This window comes from Bufo bufo, chromosome 2 (assembly GCF_905171765.1).
Source record: "Bufo bufo chromosome 2, aBufBuf1.1, whole genome shotgun sequence".
In the NCBI taxonomy this organism is placed as follows: Eukaryota; Metazoa; Chordata; class Amphibia; order Anura; family Bufonidae; genus Bufo; species Bufo bufo.
In genome coordinates this window covers 414,695,149-414,721,639 of record NC_053390.1, presented here as the reverse complement: position 1 = coordinate 414,721,639, position 26,491 = coordinate 414,695,149, and the positions used below count along the sequence as shown (strand labels likewise).

At 44.1% G+C, this 26,491-nt stretch overlaps 1 protein-coding gene across 1 annotated transcript in view; it reads left to right on the top strand.

The window, feature by feature from the left end:
• ECPAS (Ecm29 proteasome adaptor and scaffold) overlaps nucleotides 1–26,491 on the top strand; it is a 146,986-nt gene that overhangs the window by 98,767 nt on the left and 21,728 nt on the right. Inside the window, exons 32-44 of the mRNA XM_040417299.1 lie at nucleotides 1,788–1,893; nucleotides 3,684–3,731; nucleotides 4,143–4,264; nucleotides 4,941–5,091; nucleotides 7,592–7,657; nucleotides 7,792–7,881; nucleotides 9,545–9,611; nucleotides 15,232–15,323; nucleotides 15,419–15,485; nucleotides 18,514–18,705; nucleotides 19,531–19,745; nucleotides 20,646–20,689; nucleotides 22,138–22,330. Of these exons, the coding sequence (XP_040273233.1) occupies nucleotides 1,788–1,893; nucleotides 3,684–3,731; nucleotides 4,143–4,264; nucleotides 4,941–5,091; nucleotides 7,592–7,657; nucleotides 7,792–7,881; nucleotides 9,545–9,611; nucleotides 15,232–15,323; nucleotides 15,419–15,485; nucleotides 18,514–18,705; nucleotides 19,531–19,745; nucleotides 20,646–20,689; nucleotides 22,138–22,330 (1,453 nt within the window). The remainder of the gene's footprint in view (nucleotides 1–1,787; nucleotides 1,894–3,683; nucleotides 3,732–4,142; nucleotides 4,265–4,940; nucleotides 5,092–7,591; nucleotides 7,658–7,791; nucleotides 7,882–9,544; nucleotides 9,612–15,231; nucleotides 15,324–15,418; nucleotides 15,486–18,513; nucleotides 18,706–19,530; nucleotides 19,746–20,645; nucleotides 20,690–22,137; nucleotides 22,331–26,491) is intronic.

Here is a 26,491-nt window from a genome sequence, read left to right as displayed (position 1 = left end):
TTTTTTCTTGTGGGCCATTCTTATGCCTGACTTCCAGGTTCTCTAGCCCTGACTTGTTCGTCATGGTCCCGCTGTAATGTTCTTCTCTTCTGGCAGTCTGGTATGGTGTGTGGGGCCTTTGCCTTCGGGCATCCCTACTTCTTCCTCCATGGGGGGCAAGTTTTGTCACATCTGCAGTCCTTTGGCCCTTGATATCCAGATGCCATTTTCAGTTCGTCTTCTTCCAATCAGTATTCCACTGAGTGTAATTTTTTTTTTTCTGGGGTTTTGATCCATGGGCATCACTCCTCAGCAGTCCTCTGGATCCAGGCTACGTATTTCTCTCCCTTTCCTCTGAAGTCTCCTAAGCCGTGACTTCTATTCCCTGGGCTGTTCTTTCTTCTTCCTAGCTGGAGCTTATGTGTATTCAGCCGCTTTCTGGTTGGCCTTCCGGGGAATGGGTTCTTCCTGTCCCTTTTCAGGGTTCCTGGTGTGTCTTTTCCCCCGCATTTCTGTGCGGGGCCTTATGACCGGCCTTGGATTTGTTCTGTTCTTGTTCCCTCCCCATGGTACTGCTCTTTAACGTCCCATGGTCTTCTGTGTCCCCCAATGATACGAGTGAGAAAATAGCATTTTTTGTGCTTACCTGTAAAATCCTTTTCTCGCTGAGTTCATTGGGGACACAGCTCCCACCTTGTATGTACATTGCTGGTTCTCCTAGATGGGTCCTTTTGGTTCTTGATGATGACCCATCACCGGTTTTCTTCCTTTTTATTGTTTTCTGTTGGCTTCACTTGGCTGCTCCTACTGCGTTTGTACAAACTGATTAGCTCAGTGTCTGCAGGAGGGGTATAGCTGAGAGGAGGAGCTAACACTTTTTTTTTGCTTAGTGTCACCTCTTAGTGGCAGCAGCTATACCCATGGTCTTCTGTGTCCCCCAATGAACTCAGTTCGAAAAGGATTTTACAGGTAAGCACAAAAAATCCTATTTTTTGGTGATGCTCTCCCTAGCTTCTGCCTAATGGGGTCAACAGTTCAACATGGTCACACCTGCTGACAGGTTCCCTTTTAATTTCATTCTTGCATATTACTTCACCTTGTTTTTTTATATCAGATAATTTTTATTAACATTTTCGGTAAATTGTAAAAATAGAGAGAAAGAAAATAGTCTGCACAATATACATGCAACAACCAATAAAGGTATTACCAAAGCATTACATGATCAGTCATAAAATTAATTCCATGAATACAATATGTAGCATCCAGCATAGATTACTTCACCTTGTTGATAGAACAAAAATATTAGCAAATGTCTAGCTAAAGGGGTATCCTGGATATGTAATGGTATCTATTATCCACAAGAAAGGGGATACCTATCAGATCAGTGGGGGTCCTAGTGCTGAGACCCCCACCGATTGAAAGAATGGGGCCCCTGAAATGAACAGAGTGGCCTGTCAGGCCTGAGCACTGCTTGTACATTAATCTCTAGGGGAGTGCACTCATCCATCTCCCGAACTCCCATAGAGATGAATGGAACAGCCACACGCATGCCTGACCGGCTGCTCCATTCATTTCTGGGGGCTCCCCAGGGGGGGGCTAAAGGTCTCTAATTCTCATGATTGGTGTGGGTCTCAGTGGTAGGACCCCCACCGGTCTAATGGTTATCCCCTATCCTGTGGATGGGGGATAACTTTAGATAACCAGAATGCCCTTTAACTACTTACTGGCCAGTTGTCCTATAAATCCCAGTAAGAACAGTGGTTATTGTTGTCACTAATGGTGGAATTTGTGTTATTTCCTTATTGCAGCTGTCTAGCGTTAAATGATTTACTACGTGGTCGTCCGCTTGATGATGTGATTGATAAGCTTCCTGAGATATGGGAAACGCTCTTCAGAGTCCAAGATGATATAAAGGTAAGTTAGTGCTAGCAGGTGTTGAAAGTGTGATGTTTGTGCAGTTGGGTTGGGATGTGGTCATGTGTGTGGTAAGTACCATAAGTTTTTTTTGGTTTGTTTTTTATGTTAAAGGGATCCTGTCATCAACTTTATGCTGACCTCACTCAGGGCAGCATAAAATAGTGACAGAAATGCTGATTTTAGCAGTGTGTCACTCATGAGCTAAAAGTAAGTGGTTGCCGAGAACCAGCATCATAATCATTGCCTTCTCACTACCTGAGAAGAGTCATTGTTATTCATAATCTCCTGCACTTTCACCCATCTGATGATGATTGGCAGTTCTCTCTTAGAGAGAAAGGGAACTCAATAGGAGACTGTCGGTCATCAGCATATAGGCAAGGAGAGCAGGAATTTATGAATAACCATGACTCTTCTTAGGTGGCCGTGACTCTTTTCCAGGCCTAATCTGCAATGATTGTGATGTTGGTTCTCGGCAACCACTTACTGTTTAACTTTTAAATGAAAGACAGCTGAAATCAACTTACCTGTCTCTACTTTATTCTGCCGTTAGTATGGACAGCATAAAGTTGATGACAGGTTCCCTTTAAGTAATTCTTAAAGAGGTTTACCAGGAGTTCAATATTGATGGCCTATCCTCAGGATAGGTTATCAATATATGTTCAGTATGGGTCTGACTACAGCTGTTTGAAGAGGTTGGGGTGCTCCGGTGAGCACTGCAGCCTTCTCACAGCATACCAAGCACAGAGCCATACATTGTGTAGCAGGTGTGCTTGGTACTGCAGCCCTTTCCCATTCCCTTGAATCGAACTGCACTGCAAATAGGCCATGTGACTGATGAATGTGACATCATTGGCCTGGGGAGAAACCACGGCGCTCACCAGCTGATCGGTTAGGGTGCTGGGAGTTTGACCCTCACAGATCAGATATTGATAAACCAGTTGACAAACTGTACAGACTACATTAGTTAATGTGTGGATCAGTGGCTGCTGCTTTGTAGACTTACCCCTTTCTGCCTACATACCAATGCTTATTTTTCATGTCTAGTTTAAAGGATCACTGTCATATTTTTTATTTTTTTATTTATTAGAGCTAGGCATGTATACCTGAGTTAGTCTGTCAATGATTGTCAAAAGATCTGTAATTACCTGATAATAGCAGCTTTCATTAATGTCTACTGATCCCTTAAAAGACAATTGCTATGGCTTGTCTGTCTTCCGTTTAATATAAACAGAAGACGGGGGGGGGGGGGGGGGGGGGGGGGGGATTCTTCACACTGCATGCCTGCATTAGGCTTCAGAGTGAGGAGGCGTGTCTTTCAGTAATCCAATCTGATTGGCTGGCTACAGCTCGTGTGTATGGGAAATAAAGGAAGGCAGTTTTGGCCTCAGAGAACTGGCAGAGGAGCCATCTTGAGAAGATCCTGATATTGTAGGATTTAAGCCAGCCGTAACTAGGGAAAACTCAAGGAAAACGGTATGTGAAGAAACTAAAGATTGCTTTATGCATAATGCTGCAGCAGCAGTATCATATGCTAAAATTGATTTTGTTTTAATGAAAACATGACAGTTACCCTTTATTGTAGTAAAAGGTCATCAAATAATTTACTCTATGTGATGGTTGTTTTTCTGGGATCCGGGAGTGACCTCTGCACCTATGTGAACTCGCAGCATCATAATGACACTGGATGATGCAAGTTCGTGACCAACCACAGGGCTACTGTACTGTTCTTAGAGTGTGCTATTTATTTTGGAATAACATTTTTGCTTATTTCCTTCATTTCTCACTAGGAGTCAGTCCGGAAAGCAGCAGAACTGGCTTTGAAAACTCTAAGCAAGGTAAACTGCTGTCTGTCTTGTTTATTGTTGTATTTTTGGTGACTTATGTGTGTAAAGTACCTGTTGCATGCAGTGCTTTGCAGCCTTGTTTGCAGAGAAAAGTACAGCATGTGCCGCACTTGTCGTTTTACAGAGGATTGCAGTGATTTTGCAGTGCGGTTTTGTGATGTCTTGTAAAGGACATTGACACTATGTGCCAGACAGCCATAGGGATGATGATACGGAAAGATGATGACAATTAGGAAAGATTCCAGGCACACAGTTGTACTTGCCTCTGTATATTCCTTTTATTTTGAACATTTTTAGGATATCTTTTTACCTAAATTACAGTGGAGATTAATATTTTTTGTTCTATTGGAATAAGTAAGTTTCACTATTAAGTAAGTACGGTATTCTTCTGTGCCCTATAAGGTATGCATAAGGATGTGCGAACCATGCAAGGGAGCAGCAGGTCAGAAAACAATTGCTGTTCTTCTACCGTGCCTTCTGGACAAGGGGATTATAAGCACAGTGACTGAAGTCCGGGCCCTTAGGTAAGAAAAACTCGTATGTTACATGTATGTTAATTGAATTACTGCAATTCTTCTCTCCTGCTAAGAGAGATAGAGAAAGAGAGCTAAACTAACTTGAGAATTTTAGAGGGAACTTGTAAGTTATTTCCTGTGATTACAGCAGCCTCTGCACATTTCTACACAATTGGTTAATAGTAATCTACACGTGTAATGCTAGCTGTAATTCAGTATAAGTAATGAAATGTGTTTACGAGAGTCATCATTCCAATTGGTGTGTAGATTAGTCTTTATAAGTCTTTTTCCTTTTTTTTTTATTTTTTATTTTATTTTTATTTGTATGGGAACATTTGTAATAGGCCCTGCCATTAGGATGTTAACAGTAGGAGGAGAAATTTGTACCTCCTTTGCATGCTATACCCCTGTAGCATGTAACAGGCTAGTTGATTATTTATACTTTTAAGATATTACTTCCTTAATTTTATGTCTTATTAATATGTAAGTTATAAATGCCCATTTTTAACAGACAGGAATTTTATCCCATATCGCACTGACTTGATTGCTTGCTGGAACTATGTTAGATTCTAATAGCCAAGTACTGGACAAGGAATCATGGCATGGTTGTATTTATTTTGTCTTTTGTAGCCTTACTAGTCTTCAAACAAACTGGATACCACATATTTATCGCTCTTTTTCCTAGTATCAACACACTGGTTAAAATCAGTAAAAGTGCTGGAGAATTATTGAAGCCTCATACCCCAAAGCTCATCCCAGCTTTGCTGGAATCTTTGAGTGTTTTAGAACCTCAGGTGCTGAATTATCTTAGTCTCCGAGCTACAGATCAGGAAAAGGTAAGTGTTCACTAGTAACATCATCTAGTTCCCAACCTACTGTATGTTACACATTAAATAAAGTTTATACAGTTTGGTTTAAAGGGTATGTACACCTTTGGGGCATTTTTTTTATATTATTGCATTGCACTCATTTTGAGCTAAAATAATTATTTTAATTGGTCTTTATTACAAATATGGAACCCTTTTTTCTGTACAGGGCTGAGCTGCTCCAATAAATGTGGCTTCAATAAGTGTTTGACTCCTTAGTAAATTAGAGATAAGGCTACTTTCACACTCGCGTTTTGGGCGGATCTGTCATGGATCTGCAAAAAACGGATCTGTTACTATAATACCACCGTATGCATCCGTCATGAACGGATCCGTTTGCATTATCTGTAACATAGCCAAGACATGAACTCTATTGAAAGTCAATGGGAGACGGATCCGTTTTCTATTGTGCCAGATTGTGTCAGAGAAAACGAATCTGTCCCCATTGACTTACATTGTGTGCCAGGACGGATCCGTTTGGCTCAGTTTCATCAAGTGGACAGCAAAATGCTGCAGGCAGCGTTTTGGCGTCCGCCTCCAGAGCGAAATGGAGACTGATCGGAGGCAAACTGATGCATTCTGAGCGGATCCTTTTCCATTCAGAATGCATTAGGGCAAAACTGATCCGTTTTGGACCGCTTGTGAGAGCCCATGACTGATCTCACAAACAGAAAGCCAAAACGCCAGTGTGAAAGTAGCCTAAGGGTTATTAGATAACACAAAGTGAAAGTAAAAAGAATGATTCACACAGCTAGAAAAACGGTAAAAATATTTATTAAACATTTTCCGCTGTTTTTGTCCTACAGGTTTTAATCTCAGCCTAGCTGCAGAGTATCTTAGTTTCAGTTTTACACTGGAATCCCATCTTCTGATGGTGATCTGTATCCCTTATCTCTGAACTCCTAGCAGCTCCTAAACACTCATTTAAAGGGATTCTGTCCCCAGGATTTCACTTACTGAGCTGTTAACATGACCACATCAGTCTCGATGATTTAAATTACAATATACTAGTATTACTGCCCTGTGTCTTGTAATTTGTCTATGAAAATTGATTTTATTAATATGCAAATTTCCTAAATAAGGAGCCCAAGGGGCTGTCACACTGTCTGTTGGAGCCCAGCCGCACCCCTTCTCCTTGAGCCCAGCACCGCCCCACTGCTAATTTATTCACTCCTCATCGCCAACCTCATATGCCTGGTGCGCCGTAATCTCACGCATGCGCCGTGGATAGACCTGTCAGCGCCCGCGCTGTGTCCTGGCATCGGCCTCACAGAACACATTGCGCATGCGCTGACTGGTCTTTCCATGGCGCATGCGCGAGATTACAGCGCACCAGGCATATGAGGTCGGCGATGAGTGAATAAATTAGCAGTGGGGTGGTGCTGGGCTCAAGGAGAAGGGGTGCGGCTGGGCTCCAACGGACAGAGGGACAGCCTCTTGGGCTCCTTATTTAGGTATTTTGCATATTAATTTAAGGGGCTGTCCCTCTGTCCGTTGGAGCCCAGCCGCACCCCTTCTCCTTGAGCCCAGCACCACCCCACTGCTAATTTATTCACTCCTCATCGCCGACCTCCTATGCCTGGTGCACTGTAATCTCGCGCATGCGCCATGGAAAGACCAGTCAGCGCATGCGCAATGTGTTCTGTGAGGCCGATGCCAGGACACAGCGCGGGCGCTGACAGGTCTATCCACGGCGCATGCGCGAGATTACGGCGCACCAGGCATATGAGGTCGGCGATGAGGAGTGAATAAATTAGCAGTGGGGCGGTGCTGGGCTCAAGGAGAAGGGGTGCGGCTGGGCTCCAACAGACAGAGTGACAGCCCCTTGGGCTCCTTATTTAGGTAATTTGCATATTAATGAAAGCGATTTTATAGACAAATTACAAGACACAGGGCAGTAATACTAGTATATTGTAATATAAATCATGGAGACTGATGTGGTCATATTAACTGCTCAGTAAGTGAAATCCTGGTGACAGAATCCCTTTAAAGAGGACATGTCTCCACAAAATGCAATCTCAAATCACCCATGTTATAGAGCAGGAGAAGCCTAGCAAATTGATAGTTTTGTGGGAAAAGGTTCAGTAAAACCTGTAATTTGTACATTTATATCTCTGCTTTTTGTACTTCCTGTGAAGAGCATCTGTACAGGAGGGAGGTGTTACCAGTGACTAACAGCTATCTCTGATAACCCCTCTTCCCTGTACCTATAGATCTTCACAGGTGGTAGAAAAAGTAGAGATATAAATGCATAAGTGACAGGTTTTACTGAATCTTTTCCCACAAAACTATATATCAATCTGCTCAGCTCCTCCTGCTCTATAACATGCTGTTGACAGATTGCACTGCATTTTGTGGAGACAGGTCCTCTTTAAATACTAGTGATCTTACTCCTATTGCAATAAGATATGTACCAAATGGAAATGCTCTGAAAGTAATAACTATGGATTTTATTTTGTTCTTACTCCAGGCTGCAATGGACAGTGCACGATTAAATGCTGCTAAATCCTCCCCAATGATGGAAACCATAAATATGGTAACTATATGTTTCTATAGATTACTCTGTTGGGTATCATTAGGTTTGATACATTTTTGTAAAGCTTTATTGCCTTCATATTTCTGTATGTAGTGATACTAGCCCTATTTCTCAGACATCATTTCTTCTTACAGTGTATTCAGCATCTGGATGTCAGTGTCCTGGCTGAGCTAGTTCCAAAACTCTGCGAATTAATCAAGAGCGGACTGGGGTTGGGTACAAAGGTAAGAGCAGAAAAGCCAAAATTATGAAAAGGAATACTTTCTAACCTAGAGCTGCCAATGGCGGCTTGTCTGCCCAGTAGTAGGCATTTACAATCAATTGGCCAGCTGCTTTAGAGAGCACTTGTCAGCAGGATCAACCCTATTTAGTCAGGCATACTGTCTGGGAAAGTTCTTTTTTGTCCTCTGTGAAACACAGCAACCAATTTTCATAACACAGGTGTTATTTAAATCAGCAGAATCAACCCTGCCAGACAGTATCAGTTCACTATTTAGTGTCTGCTTTTTATATTTGAAAAGCTCATTTATGTAGACCTGTGGGTGTGACTTGACCACTGCAATTCTATATAGAAATAACCCAACATATGAGTTATTGTCTGTTTTCTACCTAATTTGTATAGCCATCTTTTGCCCAGTATCACACATCTATATGCATTTAAAGGGAACCTGTCACCATAAAAATCCAAATTCATCTGCAGGCAGCTGTTATAGAGCAGGTGAAGCTGAGCAGATTAATATATAGTTTTGTGGGAAAAGATTCAGTGTAGCTTGTATTTTATTCATATACATCCCTGCTCATTCTGGGCTTTGAAGACAAGGAGGCGGTCCTATCAGTGATTGACAACCTTGCACTGCGTTTTGTGGTGACAGTTCCTCATTAAAGGGAACCTGTCATCAACTTTATGCTCAACTCACTGAGGGCAGCATAACGTAATGACAGAATGCTGATTTCAGTGGCGTCATTCTTGAGATAAAAGTAAGTGGTGGTCGAGAAGCAGCATCCTAATCATTGCAGTCCAGGCCTGGAAAACAGCCATGGCTGTCTGTGTAGATTCAGGGTTATTCATGATCTTCTGCTCTCCCTGTCCACCTGCTTCTGATTGCCAGTTTTCTTCTAGAGTAAAAAGTAAGGAGAAGTCTGTCAATCATCAATCAGCAGGTAGGTGGGGAAAGCAGGAGGTGATAAATAACCATGATGCAATAATTCTAAAGCTGGTTCTCGACTACCACGTACTTTTAACTCACGGTGACACACTGCTAAAATCAGTGCTGCCTTCAGTGAGGTTCCCTTTTTAAAGGGGTTATGGCTTAATGCACACCGTTCATTATTTTAACTATATCAATGCAAAAAACAAAGCAAAACTACTCCTCAGTGTTGAGGGTATTGCAGCAGCACTTGTTAATCCCATCCTTCTCTACATAGAAAAAAGTCCCTTACACATAGCACCAGCATCTGATTCCACCAATAAATAGTACCATAGTATCTAAAGCCCCCCCACCGCCACCATTACGACTAAAATGTTATTCTTCATGGTCTAGAGAGAGAGCTTGTATACGTCTATGAATTTAGAAGTTAGGGATAAATGAATGAGAAGTGTCTGAAACGCTTCATTATGAGATCACTGTGCTGATACTAAGAGGAAGAAGAGAGCAGGAACGCTACGGAGCATGTTAGTCCACCACTGAATGCAGGAGGAGGTGGACCAGGAGAGACAGCAGGGGGTGATACCAAAGAGGAAAATGTAATCAGTATAAAAAAAAACAACAATATAATTATTGCATGTAAGGTATATTGTAATAATAGTCAATTTCATATTAATTGTATAGTAATACTTTTCCTGGGATAACCCTTTTAAAAACGTGTCTTGTGCTTTTTATGTTGAAGGGAGGATGTGCCAGTGTTGTTGTGTCTTTAACAACGCAGTGTCCTCGGGATCTAATGCCTTATTCTGGTAAGTGTTCTTAATGTGTTTCAATAACTTTATTGTTCATATATAATGTTAGAAATGATCACTGACTGAGGTCAAGAATTCATAAGGGAATATAATACAAGGAGACTTAAAGGGAATGTGTTACTAACTTAATCAGATAGTGATACATATATTCTTTTTTAAAATCTGTTTTTATTTTCTCATTATACATTTTTGCAATTTATTGTATTTTTTGTGCTTAAATATGGGGGGAGACAGCTTGTCTGAACTGTCGTTGTAAAGGGGTTGTCCCCTCTGATCATCTATGGCATATCAATACGATATGCCAAAATTGTCTGATACGTGCGAGTCCCACCTCTGTGACCCGCTCAGCTATTGTCACACGTCCCAGAACAGTAAATGGAGGGGTGGGCACACAAAGGTGGGATTCACACACTCCTCAATAGGAATGCAATAAAGGTCCAGATGGGATAACCCCTTGGGACAACAGAATTTAGAGAGATCCTTTACAACAGCCATGTGGACATTGGCAGCAATAGTCTGGAGGAGACTTTCTAACTATTTTATAGGCATGCTCTGTGACCTATGCAAAGGTAATTGTGCAGAGAGGGGGAGGAGGTGAGCTGGGAAAGTAGGTAATTTTATCATAACCAGTGGTCTTCTAATGATGAAAATACAGACATTGGGTGCAGGAGACAAGTCACACTATGTCTGAAATGCATAGCCTGTTTTTACTGGTTCTTGCAAGATTTTTTTAAAGAAGTATTTAATAAAGCATTGCTTTTTTAACCCCTTAAGGACATAGGACGTACCGGTACGCCCTATTTCCCGAGTCCTTAAGGACACAGGACGTACCGGTACGTCCTGACTTAAAATCTGTATTCCGGCGCCCGAGGGGTTAAACGGAACGGGATTTCGGCTGAAATCCTTCAGCCGGCATCCTGTGACAACGCCAGGGGGGGTCATGTGACCCCCCGTGTCGGCGATCGCAGCAAACCGCAGGTCAATTCAGACCTGCGGTTTGCTGCGCTTTTTGCAGTTTCTGATCCCCGCGGTCCCTGACCGCGGCGATCAGAAACTTTAGAGTGGCTAAAATCTATATTTTTCACCCCCCCCCCTGCACCCCCTGCATGATTTGATGCCGGCGGGTGGTGCTAGGGGGGTGTCGCATGCGGTGGGGGCGTTGCGGGAGGCGGGCGGTGCGGCAGGCGGATCGCGATCCCCCGCCCCGCCTCCCCATGAATGATCGTTGGCTTCTAGTGGGTATACCAGGGTGCCAGCACATTGCTGGCACCCTGGTATAAACGGCTGACATCTGTGCAGATGTCAGCCGTTTAACCCTTTCCATACCGCGGTCCGTACGGACCGCTGTATGGAAAAAGTTAACTGTCATCGGTCAGGGAGCTCCCTCCCTCTCCATCGGGGGCTGCTGTGCCTTTGCAGCCCCCCGATGGAGAGGGAGAGAGCCCCCAGAGAGCCCCCCTCAGCCCCGTGCTTACCCTTCCCCGTCTGCGAAGTTCTGAGCAGACGGGGAGGGGTTCCCATGGCAACAGGACGCCTGCTCAGGCGTCCTGCTGTCCATGGTGCTGAAACAGATCTATGCTGAAAGCATAGATCTGTTCAGTGTAAGTAAAATACAGTACAGAACAATATATATTGTACTGTACTGTATTATACAGACATCAGACCCACTGGATCTTCAAGAACCAAGCGGGTCTGGGTCAAAAAAATGTAAAAAAAGTGAAAAAAGTTAAGATAAAAAAAAATAACATTTATCACTGATAAAAATTAAAAAAATAAAATAAACTACACATATTAGGTATCGCCGCGTCCGTAACGACCTGATCTATAAATGGTCATGTTACTTTCCCCGCACGGTGAACGCCATAAAAATAAAAAAATAAAAACTATGAGAAAATTGAAATTTTTGCCCACCTTACTTCCCAAAAAAGGTAATAAAAGTGATCAAAAAAGTCGCATGTACGCCAAAATAGTACCAATCAAACCGTCATCTCATCCCGCAAAAAATGAGACCCTACTCAAGATAATCGCCCAAAAGCTGAAAAAACTATGGCTCTTAGACTATGGAAACACTAAAACATGATTTTTTTTTTTGTTTCAAAAATGAAATCATTGTGTAAAACTTACATAAATAAAAAAAAAGTATACATATTAGGTATCGCCGCGTCCGTATCGACCGGCTCTATAAAAATATCACATGACCTAACCCCTCAGATGACCACCGTAAAAAAATAAAAATAAAAACAGTGTAAAAAAAAGCCATTTTTTTGCCATCTTACGTCACAAAAAGTGTAATAGCAAGCGATCAAAAAGTCATATGCACCCCAAAATAGATGCCAATCAAACCGTCATCTCATCCCGCAAAAAATGAGACCCTACTCAAGATAATCGCCCAAAAACTGAAAAAACTATGGCTCTTAGACTATGGAGACACTAAAACATTTTTTGGTTTTAAAATGAAGTTATTGTATAAAACTTACATAAATAAAAAAAATGTATACATATTAGGTACCGCCCGCATCCGTGACAACCTGCTCTATAAAATTACCACATGATCTAACCTGTCAGATGAATGTTGTAAATAACAAAAAAAAAAAACGTGCCAAAAAAGCTATTTCTTGTTACCTTGCTGCACAAAAAGTGTAATATAGAGCAACAAAAATCATATGTACCCTAAACTAGTACCAACAAAACTGCCACCCTATCCCGTAGTTTCTAAAATGGAGTCACTTTTTTGGAGTTTCCACTCTAGGGGTGCATCAGGGGGTCTTCAAATGGGACATGGTGTCAAAAAAACAGTCCAGCAAAACCTGCCTTCCAAAAAACCGTATGGCATTCTTTCCTTCTGCGCCCTGCCGTGTGCCCGTACAGCGGTTTACGAACACATATGGGGTGTTTCTGTAAACTACAGAATCAGGGCCATAAATAATGAGTTTTGTTTGGCTGTTAACCCTTGCTTTGTAACTGGAAAAAAAATATTAAAATGGAAAATCTGCCAAAAATTTGAAATTTTGAAATTGTGTCTCTATTTTCCATTAAATCTTGTGCAACACCTAAAGGGTTAACAACGTTTGTAAAATCAGTTTTGAATACCTTGAAGGGGTGTAGTTTCTTAGATGGGGTCACTTTTATGGAGTTTCTACTCTAGGGGTGCATCAGGGGGGCTTCAAATGGGACATGGTGTCAAAAAACAGTCCAGCAAAATCAGCCTTCCTAAAACCAAACGGCGCACCTTTCACTCTGCGCCCTGCTGTGTGGCCGTACAGTAGTTTACGGCCACATATGGGGTGTTATGTAAACAGCAGAGTCAGGGCAATAAAGATACAGTCTTGTTTGGCTGTTAACCCTTGCTTTGTTAGTGGAAAAAATGGGTTAAAATTGAAAATTAGGCAAAAAAATGAAATTCTCAAATTTCATCCCCATTTGCCAATAACTCTTGTGCAACACCTAAAGGGTTAACGACGTATGTAAAATCAGTTTTGAATACCTTGAGGGGTGTAGTTTCTTAGATGGGGTCACTTTTAGGGAGTTTCTCCTCTAGGGGTGCATCAGGGGGGCTTCAAATGGGACATGGTGTCAAAAAAACCAGTCCATAAAAATCAGCCCTCCAAAAACAAAACGGCGCACCTTTCACTCTACGCCCTACTGTGTGCCCGTACAGTAGTTTACGGCCACATATGGGGTGTTTCTGTAAACGGCAGAGTCAGGGCAATAAAGATACAATCTTGTTTGGCTGTTAACCCTTGCTTTGTTAGTGGAAAAAATGTGTTAAAATGAAAAATTTGACAAAAAAAATTAAATTCTCAAATTTCCTCCCCATTTGCCATAACTCTTGTGCAACACCTAAAGGGTTAATAATGTATGCAAAATCAGTTTTGAATACCTTGAGGGGTGTAGTTTCTTAGATGGGGTCATTTTTGGGTGGTTTCTATTATGTAAGCCTCGCAAATCGACTTCAGACCTGAACTGGTCCCTAAAAATTGAGTTTTTGTAAATTTCTGAAAAATTTCAAGATTTGCTTCTAAACTTCTAAGCCTTATAACATCCCCAAAAAATAAAATATCATTCCCAAAACAATTCAAACATGAAGTAGACATATGGGGAATGTAAAGTCATCACAATTTTTTGGGGTATTACTATGTATTACAGAAGTAGAGAAACTGAAACTTTGAAATTTGCAAATTTTTCCAAATTTTTGGTAAATTAGGTATTTTTTTGTGCAAAAAAAAATAATTTTTTTGACTTCATTTTACCAGTGTCATGAAGTACAATATGTGACGAAAAAACAATCTCAGAACGGCCTGGATAAGTCAAAGCGTTTTAAAGTTATTAGCACTTAAAGTGACACTGGTCAGATTTCCAAAAAATGGCCTGGTCCTTAAGGTGAAAATGAGCCCGGTCCTTAAGGGGTTAAGGAGTGCTGGAGAATGATTTTACTTTTATATAGGATTTTCTGATAACACTTTCCCTGTCTCACTGCAACAAATAGCATTTATTATGTATTGCATGACTTTGAGACAAAGTAGGCTGGCTGCAGTTTATCATCTTTTTCTGGCTCAGTTTATATGTTCAATTGTGCTCAGGGATTGTCTCACTTCAGCAAATGGCATTTATTATGTAGAGGAAGTTAAATACTAATGTGGCTAATTGTGATTTTCCATATTGCTTCCTTTGCTGGCTTGATTCATTTTTCCATCAAATTATGCACAGCTCACCCTACAATCCAGCATCAATGGCCGTGCTTGTACGCTATAGGAAAAAGCACTAGTCTATACGTGCTCTCACGGTCTCAGCTACCAGAGAGGCTGACGCTTTTTCCTATAGTGCGCATGCATGACCACCACTGATAGGAACATGCACGACCATGGAAACGTGGAGTGTATAATGTGATGGAAAAATTCATCAAGCCAGTAAAGGAAGCAATATGGACAATCGCAATACTAAAATTAGTAAGTGCCTTGTATTGACTTTGTCTACATGATGAATGCCATTTGCTGTAGTGAGACAACCCCTTTAAAGGGAACCTGTCACCGGGATTTTGGGTATAGAGCTGAGGACATGGGTTTGCTAGATGGCCGCTAGCACATCCGCAATACCCAGTCCCCATAGCTCTGTGTGCTTTTATTGTGTAAAAAAAACCTGATTTGATACAGATATGCAAATTAACCTGAGAAGTCCTGTCCCTGACTCATCTCAGGGACAGGACTCATCTCAGGTTAATTTGCATATGTATCAAATCGTTTTTTTTACACAATAAAAGCACACAGAGCTATGGGGACTGGGTATTGCGGATGTGCTAGCGGCCATCTTGCAACCCATGTCCTCAGCTCTATACACAAAATCCTGGTGACCGGTTCCCTTTAAGGCATAATTAAATGTTTAAACTGAGCCAGAAAAAGATGATAAAGTGCAGCCTACTTTTGTGTCAAAGTCATGCAATGAAACCCGTGACATAAAAATAGAGCAAAACACTGCGGATGCACTAATGTTTAGTCTTTAAAATATACAAGATGACAGGAGTAGATGGCTTAGTACCTCTATACACTGTACATATTGTTTAACATGCAGATTCCATTGACTGGGGAAACTTAATTGATCTATTTTTATTGTTTTTGTACAGGTAAACTTATGAGTGCTTTAGTCAATGGACTATGTGATCGTAACAGTGTAGTACAGAAGTCATATGCCTTTGCCTTGGGACATTTAGTCCGGGTAAGTTTTATAGACCACATGAATTGGATTGTAGTCTTCAGTTGAGTGGTCTTTGTTTGTTGACTAATATACCCTTCAAATGTATTTCTTTACAGACAGCTCGGGATACTAGCACTGAGAAACTTCTCCAAAAATTGAATGCCTGGTATATGGAAAAGGAGGGTGAGCAACATCATCACATTTCAACAGATTTTTTCTTTGTTAGGGTTTTCTGGGACTTTGTTTTTATGGATAAGGCTACTTTCACACTGGCAGGTTTACTGGATCCGGCAGTCCATCTCCTAATTATCCAGTACGCTCCATATCTCCAATCAAACAATGTAAAGAATTGTACTGTAGTGAATGCGTTACATTACCACCAAACTTGTGGATGCCAGATGTCTTCTTTCCCCCCCCGCCCGGACCTACTACGGCATCCTGTGTGGTTGCGCGGCTTCTCACGGGACTTAGTTGTATCCATGTGACCAGCGTCACCTGTGCCGAGGGGAATAGAGTATTCGGCTATGCGTTCCACTTGCAATCAGCAGACCGGACGTCTGGATTCAGATGGAGTCAATAGTTTTGCTTGCTTGATACGCCAATATCAATTTTTTACCATTATTATATGTGTTTTAGGCATTTTTTTCAGTGTTCAATAAATATACATTCATGATATACTGTTGTCCTGAGCTCTCAGATATTTGAGTGCCCCTCCTTTACTAGATTATCTTTAACATCGCCAAGACGGATCCGTCATGAACTCCATTGAAAGTCAAGGGGGACGGATCAGTTTTCTATTGTGTCAGAGAAAACAGATCTGTCCCCATTGACTTACATTGTGTGCCAGGACGGATCCATCTTGCTCCGCATCCCACGACAGAAAGCAAACAGCAGCATGTTGCGGTTTGCTCTCCGGTATGAGAACAGAATGCATTTTGGAGCATTCCGTTCTGTTCAGTTACGTTTTGTCCCCATTAACAATGAATGGGGACAAAACTGAAGCGTTTTTTCCCGGTATTGAGACCCTATGACGGATCTCAATATCGGAAAATATTAACACTAGTGTGAAAGTAGCCTAAGGCAATTCCCACCTTTTTGTCTTCTCTTATTTGTTCATTTAATCTTTATTCATTTTCAGTCCAGATCTGCCGATTTTTGCAGAGGATCACTTGATCCAGTCTCTCCTCTTTTAGTAATGCTGGATATAAAAAAAATAAAACATACAATATACATATCATGTTTCCTAGCTGGCTGCCTTCACCAATGTACATGTCTGCATCTGTGATGTCATGTGTGTGGGCTAGGTAATAGTGCATGCATGTGAAATTCACACGAGGAGGTGCACTGGGAAGGTGTAGTGGTTGGGTTATTATGAATATGCAGGGAGAGATGAGACGTACTGGTTAGGCAGTTCAGGGAGTTAATAGGCGGACTGGGCGGGACAATACCATTCCTGGGATGTAATTCTGGTCTAAATACAAGACTTCATCCCCTGAAAAAAGATGACAGCTATTAAAACATATGGTGGAGTATCAGGGGTTAAAAAGGTAAAAAGGCACACAGAACTTAAAGGCTATGGACACCTTCAGGGCAATTATGATTTCATTTTGTTCTAAAAATAAAAAAAATTCAATCACTTGAATTTCAATTTTTTTTTTACAAATGTTCAGCCGTTTCTTGAGATACAAGGGTTAGAAATCAGTCTGTTTGCAATTTGTCACTTGTTGTTTTCTATGAATCCCATCAAGATAATGACTCATGTATCTTTTGACCTTGTAAACATTCATTATAACTCAAAATTTATCAAATTGCTAAGAATATGGCTTAAGTGTTTATGAGGTCAGGAGATCAGAGATAAGAGCTACACATGAGCTGGCAGATGAAAACAGACTCTGACAGCTTGCAAACAGACTGATTTGTTAACCCTTGTAGCTTAGAAATGGCTGAAACATTTTTATGAAGACCAATTGAAAAAAGGATTTTTAGCCCAAAATGAGTAAAATGCAAACATAGCCTTTAATAATCATACATATAATAATGTATACAGTGCCTTAAAGTGAATTCAAACTTTCCTTTAATGTTAGTCACTGGGGGTCATTTACTATAATTCTACACCAGTTTTCTGGTAAAGAAAAGTCACAACTTTTGTCACAAATGCTGTTTTTAAGGGTATATTTAACATGTCCGCCAGGACACACATTGCACCTGAAATCCACTTTAGCTCTCGGAGCAGATTTTAGTTTTGGCGCATGAACAGTAGAAGATGGAATAAATTTATTAAGAGGCATGCCCCTCTTAATACATTGGTCGGATATTCCTCCACCAGGGTTTTTTTTTTTTTTTTTTTTTTTTTTAAAACTAAGGCTGACTTGTGAAATGGCAGTCTTAGTAAATGTACCCCAGTGTTTTTTGAGTTCTCATGTACATGGGTATAAAATCTGCTTGTACATACGTATAAACAACCTTTTATAGACAAGAATTGTTCAGTTTTTACAAATATTTTTTCCAAACACGAAAATATATGTATAGCTAGATACTGGATTCGGTCCACAGTGCCTACTGCGGAAGAACTGTTTGGGGCCTTTAATTTAATGATATTATTAGAAAGGAGTGTATACCAGAGAAGAGGTACAATCCATAAAATGGGAGGTAGACACCCGTCTATCAGAAAAGAGGGGCTATCTGTAAAGGGGTGTATACCAGAATAGAGGGATGATCCATAAATTTGAGAAACCGGATTGGCCATAGTTAACTTCTCTGGGTTTGCTGTCACTTGCTCTTCTACGGTCTGTACAGGGGCAGTAACCTCTAGCGCTTCTAACCATTCACAGCATGCACACTTGCTCATCTATTTTTGGAACTCCAATAGAAGTGAATGGAGCATTGCTGTAGTTTTACGATATCTGGAGAGCCAGAAGCTGCTGATCCTTGGTCTACACTTCTGAAAATAAATCAAATGAAATGAATCAATGAATCAATGAAAGTTAATGTATTACAGTGCAACAGTTGTGTATTATACTGTATTTCACCTGTAAAATCCAATAAAACCTGACCGATTAAAAAAAATACTGTAGCAGATTATTATGGCTGGTGTATTATGGAAGTTGCCCGATTTATAATTGTTGCAGTAAACCATGCTAATTGAGATTCAACATAATTTCACAAAATCTGCTCTCAATATATGACCCGCTCTTCCGTGTCCTCTCTACAGAGCCAGCATACAGAACTGGATGCAGTTTAACAGTTCATGCCATCAGCCGCTACAGCCCTGATGTGCTAAAGAACCATGCAGGCATGGTGTTGCCATTGGCCTTCCTGGCAATGCATGAGGTTTCGGATGACGAGAAAGGAGAAAAAGAAGACTCAAACCTGTGGAGAGAAGTGTGGCAGGAAAATGTGCCTGGTATGTAAAGTATTCTGCAGACCTGGAGCTGGGGAACAGATTTGGATTCCCAGAACTATTACAAAAGTTTATCTAAAGATTATGGGGGTCATTTATGAATAGATATATGTAAAAAAAGAAAAGAAAGGGGGGGGGGGGGGCCTAGGTGGGGAAGGGGGCAGGCCTGCTGGCCTGTGTCATTTATAATTTTCTATGCCAGCGGTGGATGCGCTACATAACTTAGGTGCATTAAGCGCCAGTGGCGGGTTATAAGCACCGTCTAAAACGCCGGTCTTAATAAATTATCCCATATATACTTTGGTAATGTGTGACTTAAGGCCCCCCCCCACTGAACATGTTCATGTTCCAGTGGCAGTTCCTAATTGGATATCTCAAGAACGAAAGGGATCATTTAATTTCATAGTTCCTAATTGCATAGCTCCAGAACGAAAGGGATCATTTCATTTCATTAAAAGGATTATCCCACAAACGTAAAACTTTTTTGCTCGCTTATCTGGAGGACTTCTGTGTTCCCTTTCTGTGGGTGGGAAGCATTAGTCGGGTCAACCACCTACACCCACCAGGATGCATTGCAATTAGCTCTTGTTAACTGCTTCCTCCCCTGCATGCACTGGTTTTTGTCCAGCTGAAACCAGTCACTCATGCCGGAAACCATCCGAATCTCATTATAATCAGTGGGGTCTGGAGGTGAACGGCAGTATCTGGCTAGGCCGGATCCGGTGAACACCAATAGACTGTTCCTATACTGCACCAGCCTGCCTAATCAGTTAAATACAGATGTAAAACTAGCCTAGAAAACTAATTATCATTATTTAACACATGCAGGAAGTATCAGTGGGGGCATTCGATTGTACATGAAGGAGTTAATAGACATTTCACAGAAAGCCCTGCAGTCTCCGTCCTGGAAGATGAAAGCACAAGGAGCCGCTGCCATTGCTTCAATTGCAAAGCAACAAACTGGATCGCTGGTTCCTCCACACTTGGGATTGGTGATTGGCACTCTCTTGCAGGGTTTACCTGGAAGAACTTGGACTGGGAAGGTATGGACTGAACTTCCTATAATGTGTAAGTCAGTATAAGGCCTCATGCACACGACCGTTGTTTTGGTCCGCATCCGAGCTGCAGTTTTTGCAGCTTGGATGCAGACCCATTCACTTCAATGGGTCCGCAAAAGATGCGTTGCTCTGTTCCGTGGTCCGCAAAAAAAACATAACCTGTCTTATTCTTGTCCGTTTTGCAGACAAGAATATGCAGTTATATCAATGGCTGTCCGTGCCGTTCCACAAATGGCGGAACACACGAACGCCATCCTTGTTTTGCGGATCCGCAGTTTGCGGACCCCAAAACACACAACAGTCGTGTGCATGAGGCCTAAGTAGTAGCCCTGTTAGGTGTAGGGTTTCTAGCTTAGTGATACAGATGCAGTATTCTGCGGTGCTGTCTTATGAAAGCAGCATCTCTCTGGTTTCATGTATACATGGTGAAGTCAAACATTTATAACTATTACATATAGCAGTACATCTGCTAAAGACATATTTATTTGAATAAACCAGGGATGCTCAACCTGCGGCCCTCCAGCTGTTCCAAAACTACAACTCCCAGCATGCCCTAATAGCTGTAGGCAGTCCAAGCATGCTGGGAGTGGCAGTTTTGCAACAGCTGGAGGGCCGCAGGTTGGGCATCCCTGGAATAAACCATTCCCACCAGGCAGCTCCAAGAGGACTGACGTTTAACGTGTAACTATGGATTTTTGAAGTTCTGTGACAGATAAACAGAGCTACAACCCCTATGTAGATGTATTATGAAATGAATCCACACAGGATTGTACGGCTATCTAGATGGAAAGTGTTCCGTGGTGGACGATCCACTGAAATGTACATACCTGCTTATTGAATGCATCTACGTTCCTGCTGCTGATGTTATATTCTTATATTTTTCAGGAAGAGCTTCTGAAAGCTATTGGGACAGTGGTTTCTAGTTGTAGGTGAGTGCTATTACTTGTCCAGTATTGTATTCCTATAGTTTTTTTTTATTTTTATAATTATACCTGCATAAACCCCAAAGCCTAAATTTGTACATACAACATAGTGAATTTTGGACGAGTATAATTTAATCTCTATTCACACTGCGTTTTTGGTAATCCTTTGACGTATGTTCTATGATCGATGTATGAAATGGAATGCCATACAGTTGTATACTTTGCCCATCAGCTGTTATTCTATACTGTGTTATATACTTTTTTGCGGTGCCCAGCTGGCTAGAAAAGCACAAGTTTGTCAGCATGTGCCAGCCTGGCAGTTACCAGAATTAAACTCTTTTGGTGTCTGGTAAGCCCATAGAACAGACATGGCCGATTTGCTGGTCACTCAAAAATGGGAAACGTGGTGGAACACTGGAAATGATATTCATGAGTCAACTGCATTGCCTCTAGTAAAGGTTTGGCACATTTTCTGGAGATGGCCCCGCAGCACAGTAAGTCTGCTGACTTTAATAAGTGACAGATCTGCAATAAAGTTAAACTCAATAGATGTGTGTCTTTTTTTCAACTCACTTTGTGTTTGTAAAATTGAACATGGCCACCAAATAGTAAGGTAGGCTCTAGTATCTCATGCGTCAGAGCTCTGTACCTGAAAGGGGTTGGCCTTAGACATTGGTGGCATATCGCTAGAATATGCCATCCATGTCAGATGGGGCAGGTGGGGACCTGCTCCTATCTCAAGAACGGGACCCCCGAAAGTGAAGGAGAGCACACAGAGCATGCGCGGCGTGCTCTCCGTTCACTGACATGGGAGTTCTGAAAATAGTCAAGTCAGTGTGGCTGGTCATTTTTGAAAGGAGAGCACACAGTACAAGCGCAGCCACCATTCCATTCACCACTATGGGACTACCGGAAATAGCCAAGCTGGCGGTCAGCTGTTTCTTTAACTCCCATAGAGGTAATTGGAGAGTGGCCACACATGTGTTGCTGCTCTCCGTTCACTTTGGGGCCCCCGTTAGGGACATAATCTAGCGATATCACCAGTATGTAGCATAAGTGGTGTGCACAGTTACAGTACATCAGGATAAGGGGGTGAATATAGCATCAGACTGTACATTTGTCCCTCATTACTATAAGTTGGAACGGCAGTCTAGAAGCCACACATGCTCAGTATAACTTTGCGTCGGTTCCCTTCTCAACTCAAACTGTCAGGTGTTGTGGTCCATTGGTTGAGGAAGTCCATTCATTTTCAGCAAATAAGAGTGGTCCTGACCGTATTTCTTGTAACAGTCATTTTGTGCAAGAACAGAAATTTTCTGGTTAGGCTTTAGTAAAAGATATATCGTTAAAGCATAGAAATCATATATGCAGAAAATATGGTGAAGTTGACTTCTTTTTCACATCTAAACCTTGAGATTTTCCTAGTATGTGATCGTCTTGTTTGCTCTTCACAGTGAACAGCTGAAAGAACCAGTTCCTGGACAACAAAGAATAGACGATATTATTCAGGCAGTGTTAAAAGAGTGCCGAAAAGAGAATGTTAAGTACAAGATGGTAGCACTGAAGTGTGCTGCAGACGTACTAGAATCCACAAAGGAGGATCGCTTCCAAGAAGTGGCCGATATCCTATTTCCCTTGATAAAGAAGGTACAATTTACATTATTAGAATCTGATAAATGTTATATAAGCTAACAAAAGAAGTTTGGAGCCTCTGTCATTAGTTGATGGGTTAGAATCCATGTTTCTCGCCCAGTTTCCTTGGGGGACACAGAAGACCTTGGGTATAGCTCATCTCCATAGGAGGCGTGACACTAAGTGAAAGCTGTTAAGCCCCTCCTCCACAGCTATACCCTCAGCCTGGAGAGAAAGGCAGCCAGTTTTTGCTTAGTGTCCAAGGAGGCAAGACACTCCCTGCTCTGCAGGGCTGGTTTCTCCTTGTTTCAATTTTAGATTTTTACTTTTTTCTTTTCTTTTTGTTCCAGATCATCAGGGATAACAGAGTCGCACTAGACCTCTCTGTTCTCCCGGGGTTGAGCTGCGCCAGTGCCGGTCACCCGCACTGCTGCCTCCCCCACAGAAGGCAAGGTGGATCAGGGCAGCCCAGCTCCCCTACATCCCGCCAGCGCAAGGGTCGCCCGCACGCCAAGTCCCTCTTCCAGCGTCCTGCCACTACGGTGCCAGTAGCTGAAGGGGCGACCCTGCTGGAACGGACCGAGGGTGAAGACGGCTGTGGTAAGAAAGAGGCTTCTCCAGCCCTACGTCCCCCACCCCCCCCACCCTGGTCTCCTGCGTGCCTGACCCCCATACTGGGCCTCTAGTCCCCTGCTGGATCTATGCTGGCCCCTGGGGTGCCGCAGAGCGGCAATTTCCTTCTGCCTCCCCCTGCCTGGCTCCCATAGACATGCAGCCAGTGGCTGTCTCCACAGCCAGCTACAGAAGCGGCAACTAACATGGGTGAAAATCAGCACAGGCATCTCCTACCGGAGTGTTGCTCAAGGCCTGAGGCTCCTGACGGCTGTGGAGTAAGGCCTCGCCTCCGGCCGACATTGGTAGTCCGGTGCGGCCGGGCGCCGCAAAATCTTAGCCCAGGCTCCGCGGTCTGCTAGGCCGCCATTCCGGGTCCCTGACTCTTCCGACCGGCGGGGTGGGCTCCCGCGGCCGGCAAGCCGCCATTCCGAGCCCCTGACTCTTCCGGCCGGCGGGGTGGGCTCCCGCGGCCGGCAAGCCGCCATTCCGAGCCCCTGACACTCCGGCCGGCGGGGTGGGCTCCCGCGGCCGGCAAGCCGCCATTCCGAGCCCCTGACACTCCGGCCGGCGGGGTGGGCTCCCGCGGCCGGCTTTGGGCTTGACGTCTATGCCCAGCAGGCCCCGGCTGACCGTTGGTGCCGGTCGGTGGGGCTCCGCTAATTTTAGCCCAGGTTTCGCGGCCTGCTGGGCCGCAATTCCGACCGGCCCGCGGGGTGGGCTCCCGCGGCCGGTTTTGATGCGCCACTCCGCCTCAGGTCCGGCGGTACATACCGGGCGCCGCAAATTTAGACCCCGGCTTCACGGCCTACTAGGCCGCAAAATTCCGGCCTCTGGTGGAGGGGGCGGGAACTTCTCCAGGCGCGAATTCTTCCCGCCGGGGGGTTCCTCCGCCCCCAGGGGATCGCAGCGCCGCCCTCCAGGCCGGATCCATGTTAACCCTTTGGGTACAGGCCGGCTCCCAATGGGCCTGTATGGCTGGCCCCCCTTTTCCTGACTATCTGTGCCCCTATAGGTGGCCCCCCTTTAGCCTCAGAGAAGCTGTGTTTTAAAAAAAAAAAAAAATAATAATAATAATAATAATAATAATAATTGGACTGCGCAGGACGCTGCAGCCTCATCAGTAGTGCTGCATGTCTGCATGCCCTCTTTCCACAGGTGGCATAGTGTTGCGCTCCCAACCTGCGTAGGTGCTAGGGCATTTCCCTTTTTAGGTGGTTTTCCTGCCTTCTTCCAGGACACGGCGCTGGCCAAGTGCATGCGGCCCTTCCGTAGGCGGCATTCATCATCTCTCCAGTTATGGTGCCTGCCATGTGCATCCCCCCCCTCCTAGGCGGGATACTGCACTCTCCCTGGCTGCCGGCTGGCCAGGTGCATGACCCCCTTTTAGGCGGAATACTGCACCTTCACCGGATACGGTGCTGGCCATGTGCATGACCCCCTTCCATAGGCGGAATGCTGCACTCTCTATGGATTTGCTGCCGGCCATGTGCGTGACCCCCTTCCATGGGCGGAACGCAGCGTTCTCACTGGATTCGCTGTCGGCCATGTACGTGACCCCCTTCTCTAGGCGGAACGCTGCACTCTCACTGGTTTCACTGCCGGCCATGTGCGTGACCCCCTTCCATGGGCGGAACGCAGCGCTCTCACTGGATTCGCTGTCGGCCATGTGCGTGACCCCCTTTTTAGGCAGAACGCTACACTCTCACTGGATCTGTTGCCGATCATGTGCATGACCCCCCTTTTTAGGCGGAATACTGCACTCTCACCGGATACGGTACTGGCTATGTGCACGACCCCCTTCCATAGGCGGAACGCTGCACTCTCTCTCATGTGCTATGATGTACTTATGTACTATGTTGCTATGCTGCACTCTCACTGGTTTCGCTGCCGGCCATAGGCATGACTCAGGCAGCATACATACATCCCTCCGTCTGTGGTTGTTTTCTCGCAGGTACGTTGCTGGCCATGTGCATGTACCCCATACATGGCGGGGTGCTTGCACTCTCGCTGGATCCGCTGTCGGCCATATGCATGACCCCTCTTCCGTGGGTGGTGTACGCACTCTCGCTGGATTCGCTGCCTGCCATGGGCATGCCTTCCTTCCTCAGGTGACATACACACATTCTCACTGACTGTGTTTGTCTCTCACCAGTACGATGCTGGCCATGTGTATGACTTCCATATATGGCGGGTGCACGCACTCTCCCTGGATGAGATGCTGGCCATGTGCATTACCCCCCCCCCCCCCCTTTTTTTCTGGGCGGCATGCTACACTCTCACCGGATACCTTGCTGGCCATGAGCATTGCCCTCTAACATGGGTGGAACGCTTGCACTCCCATTGGATACGGTGCTGGCCTTGTGCGTGGCCACCCCTCATTCCATGGGCAGAATTTGGCACGCTCATGAGATTCACGGCTGTCCTTGTATGACTGTGCTGGACTTGTACATGTCCCCCTTCATTGGCAGAGTAGTTGCACTCTCGCTAAATCAGTGTTGGGTGTATTATTGCACACTCACTTAATGCTAGGATAACCCTGTGCATGTTCCCCTTTCACTAGGTGGACCTCCTGCGTTCATGCTGGATTATAGGGTATGTCCTGCTTCTCTGAAGTAGGTACGGCCTTAGGCATCACTCCCTTTTGGGACCTGCCTTTGCACTCTTGCCGACTGCAGTTTGCCAGATACAATTTCCCCCCTTTTCGGGGCGGACTGCTTGCGTTCCATCGCATGCTATACTAGGCTTGTGCATAACTCCCTTTCAGGTTGCACTTTGCAATTCCGTACATGCTGTGGCACTCTGTGGCGAGCCCCCCTTTCTCGCTAAATTAACCTTTTGCAGTGAGCGGACGTTCTTGTGCGTTGTTTGGGCCGTGTATGCCTTCTCCTCCTGTAGGTGGGTTGGCCTTCTCACTGCTTACGGGCTGCTCGTACGTATGCCTCATCTACTTCCTGCGGCATACTTTTGTTTTCTTGGGATACGATGCCTGCCACAAACCTTGCACTCGTCTCTAAGGAGTTCATTCTGTCCACCTGACCCGGACGGGCTCTACTTGCTCTCTGCTGCACGGAGCTGGGTGGTACTCATTCATTTAGTTGGCCCTTCATCCCAGGGAATGTTCGTGGTTCCTAGATGCGTGCCCATTCGTCCTTCCGCGGTATTGCTTCCCTGCGCTAGTGGTCACATGGTCGAGAGTGCGGTTGTCTGGAGCGCCCCTCGAATTCTTCGTTGGCTCTGGCAGGACTGCGGTTCCCTTGCCTGCTGCAATTTCCTCCTCTTCGGATGTAGTGTGGTATGAGTCCTTCCTCTTGGCGCCTCTACGCTACAGTCTGATCTGCTACCAGGTGCGGGCCGCTTTTCTCGGGAAGGTCACCCAAATTCTCTTGGGTGCTCGATTACCCAGGTCCGGAGGACCTCCGCCTTGGGTTCTTCAGGGTATTCTCCTTCTGCGAGGCGGTGAACCGGGCATCTCACAGTGTAGCAGGGTTCTGCTTTTGAGCTGTCCTATGGCTTCCCTGTTGCCCACTCCTCCGTTCGGTTGGAGGGTGTTATGCCGGCCTC